This window comes from Protomyctophum parallelum (genome assembly GCF_964188405.1).
Source record: "Protomyctophum parallelum genome assembly, chromosome: 11".
NCBI lineage: Eukaryota > Metazoa > Chordata > Actinopteri > Myctophiformes > Myctophidae > Protomyctophum > Protomyctophum parallelum.
In genome coordinates, this window is record NC_139707.1 from 43,203,287 (window position 1) to 43,221,537 (window position 18,251).

The 18,251-nt window shown below is 43.1% G+C and overlaps 2 protein-coding genes across 3 annotated transcripts in view; both read left to right on the plus strand.

The window, feature by feature from the left end:
• The first annotated feature begins 2,099 nt into the window (after window positions 1-2,099).
• On the plus strand, window positions 2,100-7,521 carry creg2 (cellular repressor of E1A-stimulated genes 2). Of its 2 annotated transcripts, XM_083776190.1 has the most exons (5): window positions 2,100-2,336; window positions 2,502-2,607; window positions 3,786-3,955; window positions 5,753-5,866; window positions 5,979-7,521. In XM_083776190.1, exons 1-5 carry the CDS (start codon window positions 2,155-2,157, stop codon window positions 6,118-6,120), a joined length of 714 nt encoding a protein of 237 aa, XP_083632316.1. In that variant the 5' UTR covers window positions 2,100-2,154; the 3' UTR covers window positions 6,121-7,521. The 2 variants fall into 2 exon arrangements, with proteins under 2 accessions (XP_083632316.1, XP_083632315.1); XM_083776189.1 differs by having other exon boundaries at window positions 2,100-2,607.
• A 711-nt stretch (window positions 7,522-8,232) lies between these two features.
• Window positions 8,233-18,251, plus strand: part of mgat4a (alpha-1,3-mannosyl-glycoprotein 4-beta-N-acetylglucosaminyltransferase A) — a 32,014-nt gene continuing 21,995 nt past the window's right edge. Inside the window, exon 1 of the mRNA XM_083776649.1 lies at window positions 8,233-9,305. Within this exon, the coding sequence (XP_083632775.1) occupies window positions 9,212-9,305 (94 nt within the window). The 5' untranslated portion in view covers window positions 8,233-9,211. The remainder of the gene's footprint in view (window positions 9,306-18,251) is intronic.

The following is an 18,251-nucleotide window of genomic DNA, read 5'->3' on the forward strand; positions in this document are numbered from 1 at the left end:
ACATATAGATTGGCAATAATAAATAATTCATATTCATAATGAAATCAAACATTCATAATCATCAAGTCATGATGCAATTGGTCAAATCATATCATGTAATACTTAAAGCAGTAAGTCAGACTTACTCAAATTTCTTTACCATTAACAACCAATATAAGGCAACATTTTCTAAACACTCTTTGGGCTAAAAACTACCATATCCGTTGTGGCCATAGCTACAAATGTGATAAGGTCAGCACATTTGGGCAAGTGGATATGGCCGAATGCTTGGAATGGGTTCAGAATCATAAAAGAAAACCTTGACACGTCACATATGCTACTTAAAGTATAATTAAATTTAGAACATTTGGCCTTATATTGGTTGCTAATGGTACCCCAACTTTCAGCAGCTGTCAGAAATTCCCCTAGGGTGGCTGAATAGAAACGAATGTGGGAGGTGTTAGTAGACACCTTTACAAACACAGTGGTGAAGAAAATTATTGGTAAGAAATGTATTCCCAGAATGTATTAATATCCTCTGACTAAACCTATTAGTCTGGCAGCTTGCTGTCTAACTTTACCAACCATAGACTGGTGAGTGGTGATGAACTGGCGCCGAGCTGCAGACAGGGCTGGCTCTTGTAGCCTTGCAGACGCTTAGGTGGGGAGCTTGTAACTGTGAGACAGGTGCGTTGAGAGGTGCTGTGGAGTGCTCTGTGTCCCTCTGGTGGCTCTGAAGGGCACAGAGCAGTGTACCCACAGCACACAGATGTGGAGTCAATGGGGAGCGAGACCATATAACTGTTATCCTTTGTGTAAGGTGTGGGACAAGTCTGAAGCCAAAGCAGAACAGTCTGGGACAACACTCACATATTATCTGTTGGATTGATTGATTGATTGATTGATTGAATAACAGTTTGCATGAACAATGGCATGAATGGCATGACCAGTGTATGGAACTCCAATCTCCCCCACCCCCATCAAATCAAACTCGGCTTCTTCTACACACTATATGCACTATACTCCTATACGGCAGTGGATGCTGGACCCTGAAGCCTGCAACCCTGCAGAAGTCCCTTGATGTGATGGGTCCTACAGCAAGAGTGTATAGGCTACATGTTACTAACAAGACTGTATGAGGGAATGAGAGACCAGAGAGACAGATTGATGGATAAATGCATAGCCACAACAAAGGTATGCTTCACAGAGGACAGATTTCTGTCAGCCTGGGTTGCCTATACACAAAGCGTCAAAACTGTGTCAATCGTGGGGTGCAGTCTGGGGGGTTGAAATATACTTTTCACATTGTGTGGCAGTATATCTGCAAAAAGCCCCCAAAATAGCATAAAAAATAAGTGATAATAATGTGAAGTGCGCATGCTAATAATACTCTTATTATTTTAAAGATTACAATATGAGACAAGCAAAACTTAAAAGCATGTGGTCTGTGCACTAAATACTAGGCACCCAGCTCATTCCAACACTTGTTGGTTAAAGATGATGATCCTATTCAACAATTAAGGCAGTGCAACAAAACTAAATGTAATGTAAATGAATGTAATTTCCATATGTAACCTTCATCCTATCAAGTTAATTTGAAGCAGGTGCACTAAACAGGTGTACAAATGTAAAATTAGCAGACACTTTACCAAGATCTGAGTAAATGGCATGAACCCTAGTCAAGCAACATGAGGGTATAAGCACAATCTTGAGAACCCATCGTAAAAAAGTAAGGAAAAACAGTGCCCGATTCTGAAATCATTATTCCTTCATTTCTCAATATGTGAACTGTTTTGTAACCAGCATGTACAGTAGCCCACAGTTCATGCAGTATTTCCATGACTATTTTTGATTAATTGAACAAGGTGGACCCTGAGTCTAAGTAATGCTTTATTGGTCGTCCACTCACAGTTAACAGTCTTTGTATTGAGTTGTGCTTGAAAATGTAGTGTAATTCTGCAAACTGAAAAATATTTCAATCAATGTGATCAGTGCAGGGAATTGCAGTTCCTTGGCGTGTCTGGGGGTGGCTCTGTAGTTTTCTCTCTCTACTTTTATAACTCATATTCGTGTTATGAAATATGAGAGCAAGAATACACGTGAGAGTGTAAACAACAACGGCGAGTGGTTCAGGGGACAAGGTGCATTTCTTTTCATAATCCTTGAACAACCTCAATGAAGTCCCGAAGGCTCCCAGATTACTTTATCCTGGCAATACTTGCCAGCTGCCTGTGTCTTTGTCAGAACTACACCCTTAGGAACTCGGTTTCTTGGGCTGTCTCCGCAAACGATGTTGTGGTGGAGGGAGAACTGGACGCTATATCAGAGGAGGAGGAGGTCGTCTCACCTGCTGTGCTTAATGTGGATAGCGGTGGATTTATATGGAAACAGGCATATCCGTCCAACGTCATGACAACCGTTTCTGAAAACCCCAAAGAATTGGGTGAGCAGTCAGCAAACGATCAGGATGTAGCTCCTCTATCATCTCGATTGTTTTCATATCGGATGGAAGAAATCAAAAAGTCTGCTAGAACTCCTCCACCACACCAGGAAACAGCCAGGACTGCGAGGTATATAGCTCATTATAGCGACTGGGGACATCTCTCTACCATCTCAACACAAGACGAGGTAGTAAAACATTTCAGCACTCACAGTTTGATGCTTAAGATAGTCATGTGTAACACATGTATTACGTATGACTTTGGACAGACAGTACAAATTACCTACAGACAGTGACTATAAAACTGAACTCTCCCAATTAAATAATATTATAACGCAAATCGCCACATTCTTTCTGATGATTCTAATTTAAATGCACCTGTAGGATGGAAGGTCATTGGAGTTTTTCAGCTTTCCCTATTAACAATACAACACACTTCCTGTGCGTGGTGCATATGGTATCTTTATCAAAAGTGCATTACATTCATCCATTCACAGTTCTCTCTCTCTCACACACACACACACACACACACACACACACACACACACACACACACACACACACACACACACACACACACACACACACACACACACACACACACACACACACACACACACACACAGCAACCATGCAAAGCACCAACCTGCCCAGTGCCCATTGGGAACAATTAGGGGTTCCTCAGTGCTTTGCTCAAGGACACTTCAACACTAACAACCATGGGGGAGCTGGGAATCGAACCTGGAACCTGATATACCCCCGACTATGATATTTCCAATACATTTTTGAGCGCTAACCCCTCCTATATTCAGCTATTGGTGTAGATTTTCGTCTTACGCAAACATTAAATTCCCATTGACAATGCATGGAGAATTTATGTCATATGTGTCTGAGCAATTCTGTATTTTGTCCTAGCTACACAAATATTAAATTCCCATTGACAATGAATGGATAATTTACATCATGATGATGTATGATGATAAGAGCGCCCCTCACAGATCACACGTGTGTGATTCTTATTCTAACAGGATAAGAATATAGTGTACAGTGGTACAGTGTACAGTGGTTTATTGTTAAGGAAAAATCACACCTGTGTGAAGTGATCGTTATACATCATCGTACATCATCTTATGAACAACTGAATTTATGTGATTGGTTGGTTAAATTTACGTCATATTTGGCGGACATTTGACCTACTTTCTCCTGGCATTGTTGATGAGACGTGTGGGGACTAAAGCTGTATAGTAGGGGCTAACGCCCCTCATAAAATTGCATTATGGATGATGATGATGTATTATGTATGATGAATTCACATGCTGCTCATTATTTGGACAGTTATGTAACAATATCCCCTCTTTATGCACAGATCAAAGGTCTCCCATTTGGCAACATCTTCTCAGTCAGTGATGGACCATATGACAACAGTACTGGAGTAATCTATTTCTATGTTACACCAATGGATAACTCTGTCTCAGACCTTAAAAGTATGCCTTATGCTTCTCTCACATTCTCAGAAGCGGAGGGAAACTTCTGCAGGTATATACACACAACATACACACACTGGCTGACTCGCCACTACTCCTGTTAACGTGCATTTCTACTCGGCCAATTACATGGCAGCAACTCAATGTATTTAGCCATCCACATAATGGTTAAAGCATAGCTCTGGTCCATAGCCTTCTACTGCTTCTACGATTCTGCCCTGCGCAGTAAAGGCTATGGAACTTTCCGTTTTAAATCTCAAATCGAAATCAGACCAGCCTCTCCTCTTTGGCGTAAATAAAAAGAACGTTTTAGCTACTCACCAAAACAAAGGCGGGTTGTGTCATTAGAAAGCCTACTTTCCTTAGTGGACGCACTCTGAGCCCCCCACCACACGTATAAACGGTACTTTTTGGCCAGAAAGGGATTTTTTTCCACCGGAGGATCTTCTCTATGAGGCAGTTCTCTGGGCAATATCAGTAGAGGGCGCAGCGGAGTAACTAAAAAATTTTTTTTTCCGGTGGAAACAAAATCCCCTTTTGGCCAAAAAGTACAGTTTATACGTGTGGTGGGGGGCTCAGAGTGCGCCCACTAAGGAAAGTAGGCTTTCTAATGACACAACTCGCCTTTGTTTTGGTGAGTAGCAAAAGCGTTCTTTTTATTTACGCTAAAGAGGAGAGGCTGGTCTGCATTCATGTGTGCGACGGAAGTTGATAGTAACATAGCTCTAATGCAAAATTAGAGCTATGGACCAGAGCTAGTTAAAGCCCAGCTTTAATGATCTTAAGTGAAAGCAATATTACACGAGAGGGGGTGGTTTAACGTCATTAATGCACGCCTGCTATGCTGCAGGAAGGACGAGTTCCGAAAGCAACGCAGAAGTGCATTAACCAATAACGACGTTAAACCACCCCCTCTCGTGTAATATTGCAATTATACAACAGTTACCCTTAAAACTAAGAAAATTGCTGAAACAATTGAACTTTTTTTTTTAATGACAGATGTGGCCACTATGACCACAAATGTCCCAAGAAACTAGCTAGCATAGCCACTGAGTATACTGCGCTCTGGGAGAACAGAGCAGCTGCATTATTTGTTTTGATTAGCCGTTCCACAATGCTGGTTTGAAGCACGGCTAGTTTCAACCAATCAGATTGCTTCCTCAAAACGACCTGTGTATACCTGTGTGTGTATAATGTGCCATGATTTCTCATGCATCTCATGCATGACAACCATCTTCTGTAGGGTTTACATACAGTACAGTAGAATGGTGCGAAATCCAGCGAGCGGTAGTTCTGTGGGCAATAAATGCCTTGTCGATGACAGGTCAGACTCGGAGGAGAATGGACAGACTAGTTCAAGCTAATAGAAAAGCAACAGTAACTCATATAACCATATCTGAAAGCACAACACGTCAAACCTTGAGATGGGATACAGGAGCAGAAGACCACACCAAGTGCCACTTCTGTCAGCTAAGAACAGGAAACTGATGCTACAATTTACACAGGCTCACCAAAATTGCACAATAGAAGATTGGAAAAACTATCCTGCTTTATCAATGGTTCAGGCCATGTTCAAAGTCACCTTACACTTCCCCGTTCTGATGCTCTGTTTGAACTATAGCAGATTGTCTTGACCATGTTTGCATGCCAGTTGCGCGGCTGCCATGTAAATTGGCTGATAAGAGATTGTGATAATGTGCATTTGGACAGGTGTTCCTAAAAATGGCCAGCACCATACACAAATCGTGTGTGTATAATATAAATATGTTTTCATCAACTTTGTTGCTTTCCTCAGACATGCTAAAACGTGTGTGATTTGCCAAGATAATATGAGTTTGTCTGTTTCAAGGCAAATGGTATATGATCCTGAGGATCCCAGATGTGCTCGACTTACATTAACAGGAAAAATGGTGGAAGTGGGCCCAGAGGAGCAGGAGTTTGCAAAGGAGGCTGTGTTCTCAAGGTGACTTGGCTTATAAATGTTTATGTAGTACATGAATGTTGCTTTCTCCATTGTCACAATAAGAAATAATTGTGTCCTTGAAAAATTACACAATGCTCCTCTTGTCTTTTAGACATCCTGTTATGAAAAAATGGCCAGTGGGACACAAGTGGTTCTTCATGAAGCTGGAGTTGATCCAGGTGTGGCTACAAGATTGGGTGGGTGGAGTGGCTCTCATTCGACTGGAAGACTATTTCAAAGCCACTCCATTTTAAGATGCTCATAGGAGCGACAGTGGATCAGGAGTTAGAGCATGTTTGCCTCCACCGTTGGTGTGTGAAGGTGTACTTCTTAGAACACGTAATTAGTGTTCTGCCGTTGCGGTGGGTGTAAATGGATGAGTGGGATGAGTACATTGTAAATCACATTCGAATAATTAGAAAGATCAGGAAAAAGCGATATATAAATGCAGGCCTTTACCATTTATTTACCATCCCTCGTCATGCATTTTTTCAGCCTATGAATCAAGATCAGCCCAGTTGCCTGCCTTTTCTCTGAGGATATTCCCTAACCCTTGAAATATGCTCAAATGTCTACGGAATGACATTTTTATTTTAACAGGTGTTTATGAAAACCTGTCACAGCCACCATACTGTATTTTTTTTTTAAGTAGCTGAGCACAAGTGCTCATTTTCAGCAACGCCCTGCACATAGAAACACACACACACGCACGCACACACACACACACACACACACACACACACACATTAAAACCTGGGAGCTGACCAGTACAACCACAGTCTTATACTGTTGGCCACTAAGCAGCTCCAGGGGGAGCAGTTGGGGGTTCAGTGCCTTGCTCAAGGGCACTTCAGCGGTGTTGGGTGAGTGATGACAATCACTTCCCCACCCAGATTCTTCCTGCCCGTCCGGGGAATCGAACCGGCAACCTTTCGGCAACAAGGGCGCTCCTCTAACCCTTAGGCCACTGCTGCCCCTATTTTAATATTAAACTTTCCTGTGTTTCAAGCTTATTGAATTGTCATGGCGGACTGTGGACGTGTTTGTATGGGTAATGTAATAATGAACATATGCATTATGTTTCTTTGCCTACAATGAATGCAGTCATGCACATTTATATGTTATCAAAGGTTTCTTCATAGTATTTGGTTCAAATTCAGTGTTTAAACATGTATCACTAATTTAGTTTTAATTTGAGTTCATTTTCATCAGAGAGTAGGCTAATTCTCTGCTTTACTAATTAGTCCAAGGTCAGCTCATAATTACCTCATAGGCATAGCCACTTTCTTGAAATAGGTCACCACATTTCTGGTCAGGTTTCATGAATGTCTTTGCAAATTCAACTCTGTGTTTTGATCTTGATTCCTGAGGGCAGTTACTCGCTCATTGTGTGATGTAGGCCCCAAAACACTTGACTTCTGTGCAGCACACTGCTACACATAAAAATGTCAAATAAGTATGAGAGCAGTATTTCAAATGTGAATATGAACATGAAAAACGACTATAATTGAAGTGTCATGAAATGTGTTGTGATTTGATGCTATATACAATTGTACTTGCCTACTGTGCTGACGTTTGTGTGTTTTTGAGGGGCTCTAGCCCCTCCTATATATAGCTATATACAGCTATAGATTTGTGTCCTAACACAAACATTAAATGCCATTGACAATGAATGGAGAATTTATGTGTCTGAGCAAATTGGCCCATTGACAATGGAGAATTTACATCATCTGTCTGAGCAAATCGACATGTTATGTCATTTCACACGGGTGTGATTTTATATAATAACGTAATACATAATTTAAGACTTATGGCTGAAAATAGTGTTTAATATGGTTTCGCACTTGCGTGCGTGCATGCGATGGATGGGGTTGTGACCTTAGGTTGTGATGCAATCATAGGATGCAATTTTACTGTAGTGAGACGATATCAACTCTGGCATGAACGCAAGATGGCGCGATTTATATATTTTTTTAGGGTAAAAACGTTTCACCTTGGGACAACGTTGTCTTCAGATAACAAACATAACTTGCTGGTTTGAACACTCGGACAATATAATTGCAGGATGGAATAATATGCTGTCATAATTTAGTCACACACCTTACAAGCAAAATGACTTTGCAAGCAGAGAGTGCGTGCGTTTTGTCAAATGTGGTAACCAGAAGGTGGAGTTAATGCATTGAAATATAGAACCTTATTCCTAACTCTCATGGCTCCTCCCCCAAGTGGATGAAAATCGAGCGCACCACTTCGAAGACCAATGGTAGGGAATAAGACAGCACTAAAACGACTTTTGAGGTTTGAGGAAGCTTCCCCTTGGCCCGGGAAGGGATTTACAGTAACGGCAACAGAAACAACAACACAGGCAGTCACTGGATGTGAGGCAGTTGAATTGGTATCAAAACGGACGTGTGTTACTTTTTCTTTTTTTTCCGAGCTCAAAAAGAAACGATACCCCGTACCGAGCAGCTAACGGAGTGTGTGGTGTTTGGCTTGTTGTTTTGGTAAGCGGCAGGTGACGAGCTTGCGGACTCGGCGGAGTACGACTGTTTGAGTTTCAGCAGCAGCTTGGCTGGCCTAGGCTCGAAGCGTGCCGTGCCAGTGGCTGGGCTTAAATAACTTTACCAGTGTACCTCGCTATAATGTTCCCCGTAATTTAAACGGGGGCCGACGGCCGGGGGACAGTAGTATGCTAGCTAAAACGTGCTTGTTATGTGAATGAATAACACCCCGTGGCTAGGACTCTAGTTGCGCGTTTCTCGTTTTCTTTTAGCTGGTACCAGTTCAGCGTGAGACGAGGCGTCGCCTGTGGACTGGTGGAGTCATCCGCCTGGGACCATATACAATAATACAACCAGTCAACCACCCCGGAGGATTAATCACCTGACATTTAAAACGCTACCCAACCTGTAGCTAATGACATGGCTTCTATGGATTGTTGTACCGTCAGCTAGCCAACCAGCACAGTCTCTGCCCCCTCGCCGAGCAGCTCTTATCGGGAAAGATTGTTAAAACGCGTCAAAATATTGAGGAGGAGGAGGAGGAGGCTGCATCGTCGTGACCGACCGACCCATCTACAGAGGAGCTCGTAGCCACAACCTTCTGAATTAGCTCCAGCGGACTTAGCCGGAGACATCCTGACTGGAGGAGGAGGAGGCATCACACAATTCCTATCATAATTGAAGCCTCCGTTCATTCTGTCTGTCGCCCCGGGGTCCGTCCTTCCACCAGTCACCGGGGTGTTTTCACTGGCCACCATATGCCTGCACATCGGCCTAGCTTGACATCCTGAAGGTAGAGAGAGACAGCGGGGCTCGGCAGCCCCGGAGAACCCGCTGAAATGAGATGAGGCTCAGAAATGGAACTGTTGCCACTGCGATTATCTTCTTTACGTCGTTTCTAAGCCTGTCCTGGTACACAGCCTGGCAGAATGGGAAAGGTAGGCTAAAACATCTCCACCACACTACCATTCTTAATCTTATTATCATCACTGACATTACAATGTATGTTATTTATTTGTAAGAGGCATATAAATGCAACCTAACTTCGACTATTGCACTGGGTTCTTATTTGACAGCCGATCTCGGCATGTCTGAGTCTGTCAAACTTGAAACTAACAGGCATTTTGAACGCCTGCTAATAGTTTCAAGTGTTTCAAGTTTGACAGACTGACAGACATGTGTTAATTGTCATTCATCAACATGTCACGGGACACCAGCCACCAATGTGACTTCCTCAGCCCCTTCCACTCAGTGTACTGTCGTTAACTACGTTATCTATATAATGACTTATTGCCTGTTGGCACATAAGCAATAGCCTACATATTTTAAATTAAGTATTGCCACTAACGTTGGCATTTTTTTTGGTAGACTGGAGCATTATTTAGCCTACAAGTAAGACGCGCAAACATCCAGCCTTGTACAGTGGCACTGGCACATAGTGTTGCTTGGCAGTTTAAGTGCCTTTAGTGACTTGCTATCAGTAATGTGTAAATAATTGCAGCTCCCTTAGATAAATTCCAAGGCAAGGCTTCATGTGGCGTTACCTTGCTCGGTGCTCCTTATCAGCTCAATAAAATGCTAGCCCGGTGTATCCTGTAGTAGGCATCCGGGTTTTTTTTATTGGCCTAAAATATTGTCTATATTACATACATTCCTGAATCCACTTGACCAGCTGTCAGCATTGAGCAATTTGATTTATAGGGGTTTATATGTGACCATAGCATTAACATCCTATATCATTCTTTAAATTGCATGTGACATGTCAAACTGGGGGGTTTTCATGATTTTGAATTCATTCCAAGCATTAGTTTTGCTCAAAAAACACTTCTTGGGCTAAAAACGTCCATAGACCATGTGATGAGGTCAGCACATTTTGTGCACATTTGGGCAAGTGGCTTATATGGCCGTTTTTAGCCCAATATGTGTTTTTCGAGAAAATCTAATGCTTGGAATGGATTCAGAATCGTATAAACCCCTAGCCCTCCAAGCAGAACCCAATGGTACTGAAGTTTCTGACTTTTTGACGACACAGACCATTGGGTCCTGTTCCAGCAGTATCCTGCCACCTGGTACGCAGACATACATAAAACATAAACAACGTGGATAACGCCTGTCTGCGCTCTTTGACGAAATTTTTTCGTGTGAGGGCTTCTGAATATGTGAAGTATAAGTACCCATACATGCCGCTGCGAATATCTCCTGTGGCGCGGAAGCCGTTAAGTATTTTTAATCTTTGTTTGACCGATTTGGTCGCTTTGATTCTTCTCTTCCTCCCTTGTTTATTGACACCTCATTGTACCGCCTATCTGGCTAGCTAGTGGCGCTATAGCTATGACAGAGCAGATCAGAGGCAGGGACGTAGCCGCACAAGCCAACCGCACACCGGGAGGCGGTACAATAAACGGTAAACAAACAAGAAGAAATAAAGCGACCAAATCGGTCAAACAAAGATTAAAAATACTTAACGGCTTCCGCGCCACAGGAGATATTCGCAGCGGTTTGTATAGGTACTTATAGTTCACGAATTCAGAATAACTTAAACTAAAAAAGGCCGTCAAACGCCGCAGATACGATCTTAGAGAGAATATTTATGTCCGCGTTCCAGAATTCCCATACGAAAATATAGTTATGAGCAGGGACCCTACATAAAACTCATCCAAATTTCAGAAAAGCTTTATGGAGGGTCCCGAAAGGGGCTAATAAACCCCTAGCCCCTTTCGGGACCCTCCATAAAGCTTTTCTGAAGTTTGGACCTCGCTTTATATACTGTGGGTCCTTTATCAGTTCGTAAGCAATCAATAGAACACAGCTGTACATACGCTCCGTTCAGGCCGTGCTGCGCTTTACTTAAGTGGTCGTGAGATGTTTCAAATATGCATAACGCTGCTATAGGAGACAACGGAAACGTGGAATTTTTTTCATTTGGAGCAGATGCCGTTAAGTAAACTTTTTTTGGCTGCTCTGAAATTCTCTCTTCCTCACTTCCTTGACTTCCTTATTGACCCATTGTACCGCCTCCCGCACCGAGAGTGGCTAGCTGAGACAGAGCAGATCAGAGGCAGGAACGTAGGCAAACCATTGCCTACAACATGACGTAAGCATATCATCCGGCTCCAGCCCGGATCATATACCGAAATGAAATGGTGCCCAGGCTAGGTACGCGCAGCTAGCAAAAGGGGCTAATAAACAGGGGTGCACACTATTATTTTGGGCTAGTACTCAAAGGAGCACCTGCCATGTAGTTTGGTGCGCAGGATGGGGGTGGGGGGGGGGGGGGGGGGATACGAACAGGATACGAACAGACGTTCGTATCCTGCCACAACGTTATGCTGCTTTCACATGGGCAGATGCAACTGATGCACACTAGTACACCTAGTCACAAACAGTGTCGTCGTTAAGCAGCAGTAAACCCCCTAGTTTGTCTTGTCACATGCTACATAAAGCATAATGAAATTTAGATAATCTTGCCTTATAGGATGTTGATAGTAAGTATGGTATATCCACCTATAAAACAATTACTCAATGCTGACAGACAGTCAGCAAGTGTATTCATGAATTTATGTAAATAGACAATATTTTAGGCCAATAAAAAAATAATATATATATATACCAAATTTCCCACTTTAAACAAAGGAAACCTGTTGGCTGCCAGACTAAAAGGGGAACCAAGTGATGGGCACAAGCAGACCAATAGTGTTCCATGAAGTGTGATAAGAGAAGGGCAGGCACGAGGGAGGTTAGTTTTCTGCACAGTTGATAAACGGTTATGGGTAGAGCCACATAGCTTTTAGAGATTAGTCAGCAAACGTCTTATAGGTTCCATCTTCCGTGCATGAGAAAGTATAGCACATTTATTTGCAATACAAACACTATGAACATGTTTTTTCCCCTCGACCACAGATTGCTTAGCTGACCATATATTGCTTAGTAGACATATATTGTAGATTATGCTTTGAATAGAGTTGGTCTGGTATTTTTAACATGATTTCACTGTTCTGTCCTTTCTGCTAGAGCCTACTGTTTCCATAATATAGGACCAAGAAAGGCTGCCCATTATAGGTTTCTGGTGCTTGCCTAGTTTTCATTGGACTTCGTATTTTGAAACACATACAGTCTCCAAGCCAAGTTAATTTTCAAAAATGTTTTGAAAGATGTTATGAGCACAAAATAGGGACACCAGGGTTACTGTGTACAAATAATTGTGGGCTTGAGTAGCGAATTCACTATTGTAATCATAATTATTTCCTAGGCCGTTTACCCTCTGGGCTGTGATCATGTGGGTCAACCGATAGGAAGACGGAGGGAGGGGCCTGTGACGTCATGTGGGCCAATACATCATCATCGAATAGAGGGCTACTCGGGGCCACCCTGTTTTCTCAGAACAGTATTTCCTGTTATTAATGTTGTTTCAGAGTCACTTGTAACGGGAAGCCCCTTTTGGCCTATTTTGTGAATACTCGATAGTAGGGGGAGTAAGTGAAAAAGGTGTTACGTGGTGGATACAAGCATGACATTTGATACGGATGTCCCTTTAAGATCCTAGAAGGGGTTGCCCATTAAAAGAAATCTTAAACCGGAACTTCCGGAAGTGAGTTATGGACAATCTGTCAGTTAGTTCTCACACTTTAAAGATTTATTTCAAAAAAATCCTTTCCCCGGTTGTAATGCGATAAGCCAGGCTAGTGTTTGCTTTAACAAGCTTTTGGCCTACTCGTTTTGCACTTGCCATTCATCCCTTCTTGTGCTGTGACTCTTCATCTCCTATGTACAGTATGAATCCTAATATTGTATATGCAATATTTGTATGTGAACTGTCTTTAAAGCACCATGCTTTTTTCTCCTCTGACTTTGCATCTCTTAATGCACTCCTGGGCCGCGTGTGGGTGGATTGAGTTTTTCTTAGCCTCAGGCTTTGAGATGCTGTTAAAATTAAATGGATGAACACTATGCAGATGCACAGAAAAGTGTGTGTGTGTGTGTGTGCTTGCATTTTCTACTGTTAAACACACACACACACACACACACACATACACACACAGTGTTTTGTTTCTGTATCAGTGGTTAATCTGCTGCATGCTGAGGTCACCCCTGCTTGTCCTGTTTCTTGTCACTTGACTGCTGGGAATGAGAGCCGCGCCAATCAGCTGTCCAAACACTACCCGCTGCACTTTTCTGCGAGTTTACAACAGCCCCCCCCCCCCAAACACACAGGCAGTCAGGCACGCTGAGGTACTAGTTTCCACAGTATCTCTGTGACCTCCAATGTATAGACTTCAACAAACAATGTTCATGGACTTAAGATGGAGGTGTTTTGAAGGGATGGGACCCAACTTCATCAGGGCTTTATGTTAGGTCTCCGAGTGTAAAAGGTAACCACGATATACATCCCTTTTTTGCAGGTTTGACATCCTAGTTCCAGCCACCTCTCCCCTTAAACACCTTCCTTCCTTTTTCTCACAAACTATAGGGCCACGTCTTCTTCCCTCGACGGGTCATTCCATCAGGTCATTTCAACACAATGGGCCTAAAATAGCCCGGGAAGGGAGCGATTAGGGCTAGGGAGCGAGTGTGGAGGAGGCAGATAAAGAGGGCAGTTGTGAGGAACACTGCTGCGGCCCCCGCCCATGGAGAAATGAAGGAGAACATTTGAATGGGAAGGGATTGTGCACTGTATTTTTGGGGGTGTGTGTATATATATATATATATATATATTATTTATTTATTCTTGGTGCATGTTCTGTCTATTATTATATCTTCCTGAAGCTGAGATATAGATGGCAGCCTGCCAGACATATGCTAAGTGTCCCCCAGAGGGAATGGAAGAAAGACGGGAGACCGGTCAAGGACCCGGACTTTAGAAGAGATTGAATCAGATGAGATGGGATTGAGAGAGACAGAAGGAGAGAGCGAAAGAACAGGAGGGATGGGAGGAGAGCGCTGACACATGCCTTGGCTGAGATACTGGGCAAAGTGTTTGGCATTGCGTTCCTTGCCTAGACACACACACACAACACACACACACACACACACACACACACACACACACACACACACACACACACACACACACTTCCCTTTATCCCAGACAGCCCTGTTGCCAGGCTGCAGGAACAGGAACAGGCGCCCCAGCCCCGGTGGCTCGTTAGCGAGTTAACAATCATGGTCCTCCTCTCCCTCCTCAAGCCTCTCTTCACTTCCTCTATCCCACACTGCTGCTCATTCAGTTATGCTCTCCAGCTCTATTTCTGCACAGAATTCCCCACAGTGCACACAAATTCCTCCTCTGTGTTAGTGAACAGAAGAAGGCCATTGTTAAGCTCTTAACTGTTCCCCGTTGGTTAAGTCCAGGCCCAAATGTGCACAGTAAGCTCTTGTGACCAAGGATGGGTGTGATTGTATAATGCGTGCGTGCATCCGTTCACGGCTGTGTGTACGTCGGGGTTTCCGCATGCACGCCTTTGTGCATGCCCGCCCCACATGCATTATTACTCCTATGATTTGGCATTCAATATAATGTTGTCTTTATGACAAGGCTCCTTTTTTGAGGGGCGCTAGCCCATCCTATGTCATTGACAATGAATGGCCAGCTTTGAGTGTTTGTGTAACACAAATATTGTGTAAACACAAACATTGAAGACAGTTAAATGCAACCACTGCACATTGCAAACATACGTACGTCCATTGACCAGCAGCATAGTCCTCAAGCTGTGTATCCCTTCCATCCAAGTGGTATTCCTGACATGGGGAATATACAGCTGTACGGGAGCCAGTGGAATTCAGCAGGGCAGGCAGGACCAATGGACCATGCTGTCATCTCAACGTTGTCACTTTGCCAGGCCCGCACTCGCTCTATCACCCAGAGACAGTGGCGCGCAGCTACTGCAGGGTTTAGTTTCTCAGCTTCTCATGCTTAGAGCAGCTTCTCTGCTCCTCTAAGCAGCAGGGTCGAGGACAAGGTGTTAAGGAACAGGGAGCTAAACGAGGGAGTGGGGGGTGAATTATGAGTCTGGTTTGGCTAGTTGCCAACATCTTGCCACTTCGGAAGAGATGGTTGGAGTGAGAGGTGGTCAAAAAGACATACTGTGAGAGAGAGAATCCTGTGCACATGTACTGTGAGATTTCTCTCTGGACAGGGCAGTTATGGAGTGTCAGCTCGCCTACGCTACGCCTGGATCCACGTTGAAATAGAATTGAGATTTTTTTTGTGCATTTTGCACAGTTGTTATGATCTAGGCCTAGAGAGAGAGAGAGAGAACAAGCTCTCATCATGCGTTTCATGAACCATTAGTTGAGAGTTAGGGCATCATTGAGATTCATGATGACATTCATCCCAGGATGCTAGTATTGGGTAAGTGGAGTTACAAATTCACAGATTTTCACTTTTCAGCCTATCTTCATATAATTGGTGGAAGATTGGATTAGTTCTGTCTAAGTTTGTGTTGGAAGAGAGAGAGAGAGCACAAGCTCTCATGATTCGTTTCATGAACCATTAGTTGAGAGTTGGGCATCATGTCGATTGGAGTCCAGTCAAATATAGGTGTCTTGGACCGGTTCAATGCTGTATTTGTATTTGCTTTGTATTTAGCTTCGAACAGTCATAAATACGTATGTACTGGTTGTATGCCAAACCAGTATGTCCACAAGCTCCAGTTTGTGCTGGGTGTGGAACATATGCCCTACTTAAACATAATAGCCGGTAAAGTAAACGCTTTGTCTTGCTCAGTGCAGCTGCAGTGTATATAGCGAGGAGACCACGTGGGTGGCTGGTGCTGAATGAACCCCCACCACTACAGGGGGTTCATCAACACACACACACACACACACACACACACTAGTTCTATACCAATTCATTTTATTCACCTCAGTATAACAAAAAAAGAGTCTACATGTAATCAAAGTTTAAGTGACCCGTGGCAAGGTTTTAGATGGCTGTTGCCATTCACTGGCCTTTGACCATATTTGTATAAATATAGTCATCCCTGTATGCATAGAGCTATGTTCAGTTTATATATATATTTTTCCTTGTAAGGAATATGAGTTATCTATCTATAAATGCATCATGTCTCTGTCTGTGTGTACGGTTGTCCAGAACCGCCACAAAAGGCCTCTGCCCGGGCTCTGGACAGGGCCGCTGCCCAGGCTCCATATATGGAGCTGGCCTGTTCTGACATCACAACACTCCATATTTGGGTATGCCTGCCTGACACGACAGAACTCCATTATATAGAAATAAAGGATTGGGATTGGTTAGCTAATTTGCTCGTTTACATATGACGTACATTTTCCCTTCATGTCAATGGCATTTAATGTTTGTGTTGCCACAAATTTTCTTTCATATTTGAAGGACATAATTATGACTTAATTTCTCCTTTCATTGTCAATGGCAAATATGACACGTGGGGACAAAAGCTGTATATAGGAGTGGCTAGCGCCCCTCAAAAGAAGAAATTCTTATGCAAGTTTTGGCCCATTGCGTGATTCTCCATCTAGGCCACTGTACATACGAGAAGAGGGTGGAGGTTGAGCATGTACTGAAGATTAAAATGAGATGAGATGAGATATACTTTATTAGTCTCCCGAGGAAGAAATTTGTCTTAGACAAAGGGCCCGCATGCAAGCGTAGCCCTAGTCCATGTCGCCACAGTGCAGCGCCAAATACATCTTTCTTGCATCATAGAAAAAGAAACTTAAGATGATGATTGTGCTATAGTACTACTGTACTGCAAACATACTTAATTTTGGCACACATACCGGTAAGTAAGTAAGCTTTGCCGAGCCATGATTGATTGCAAAGTACACTTTTCACAGTCAGTTTGCCCACTTCTCACAGCCAGGTTGCACTCTTCACACACAGCCATAGAGATCTCCAGCTATGTGCTGTGTCAAATGCATCCAGGCTGACAACAAGCCATCGTTACATAGCCGACTCAGCAACACACGTCTAAAATTGAGGACTTCCGTTTGACAACACAGCAACAATTGCATCGTTCCCAAGTAGGCCGGTGGCCGACTGCGACGGGCACGTACAGGTTTAGTCCTTTTGAACTAAGTGTATGACTGTACTCTGTACCGTTTACATTTCTGCCAGTAAAGTATTCAATCTACCTATCAATCAATCGCTAGATCTTTTTTTAGCTGTGTTAAAGAATTATTTCTAAAAGAGAGGGGGAAGTCCATAGAGCGATTAAGAGTGAAAAATTGCTCGAGTGTTGACTGTGGAGTGGACATGCTGTAAATCTCACTGTGACACACTCATCCATGGGCAGCTCAAACTGCACAAGTCCTCCATCAGCACTCATGAGATGATGAGAGCACACAGTCAGCACATCATTGAGGAAGGGGGAGCGAGAAGGTCACTGTGATCAGATCAAGGGAACAACAGGGATGTTGCTTTTCATGATGTGACAAGCTGAAGTGATGCTTGTTCTCTGCAAGACCTAAACTTCTGTTTTTGTGGTCACTGGTCTGCAGCGGCGCATAGTATATGAGATGTGTGTGTGTGTATTCTCTCGAGTGATATTTATTGAAATACTATCGTCACAGTATTATATCCTCTTCCCCCCCCCCCCCCCCCCTCTCATTTCCTCTTAAAATACTTGACTCACCCAGAGATTAAAATAGGGTGCATTTTGCATCCCAAAAGGCAGTTTATAGTTAAGGGATGCAATAAAACAACAACCTCTGCATCCACGGGATGCACTACTGTACTGTTTTTTATTCTAGTTTATTTTGATAGCTTTTAGTTATAATAATCAAATCATTTCTTCTTCTGTTTTCTACATGAATATAACCATATAAAATTAAATGGGAATTCAATGCTGCAATTTGTAAAAAATGGCAAAATATGACTCCTAACGTCGTTGAAGTGAGACTCATAACTGGGA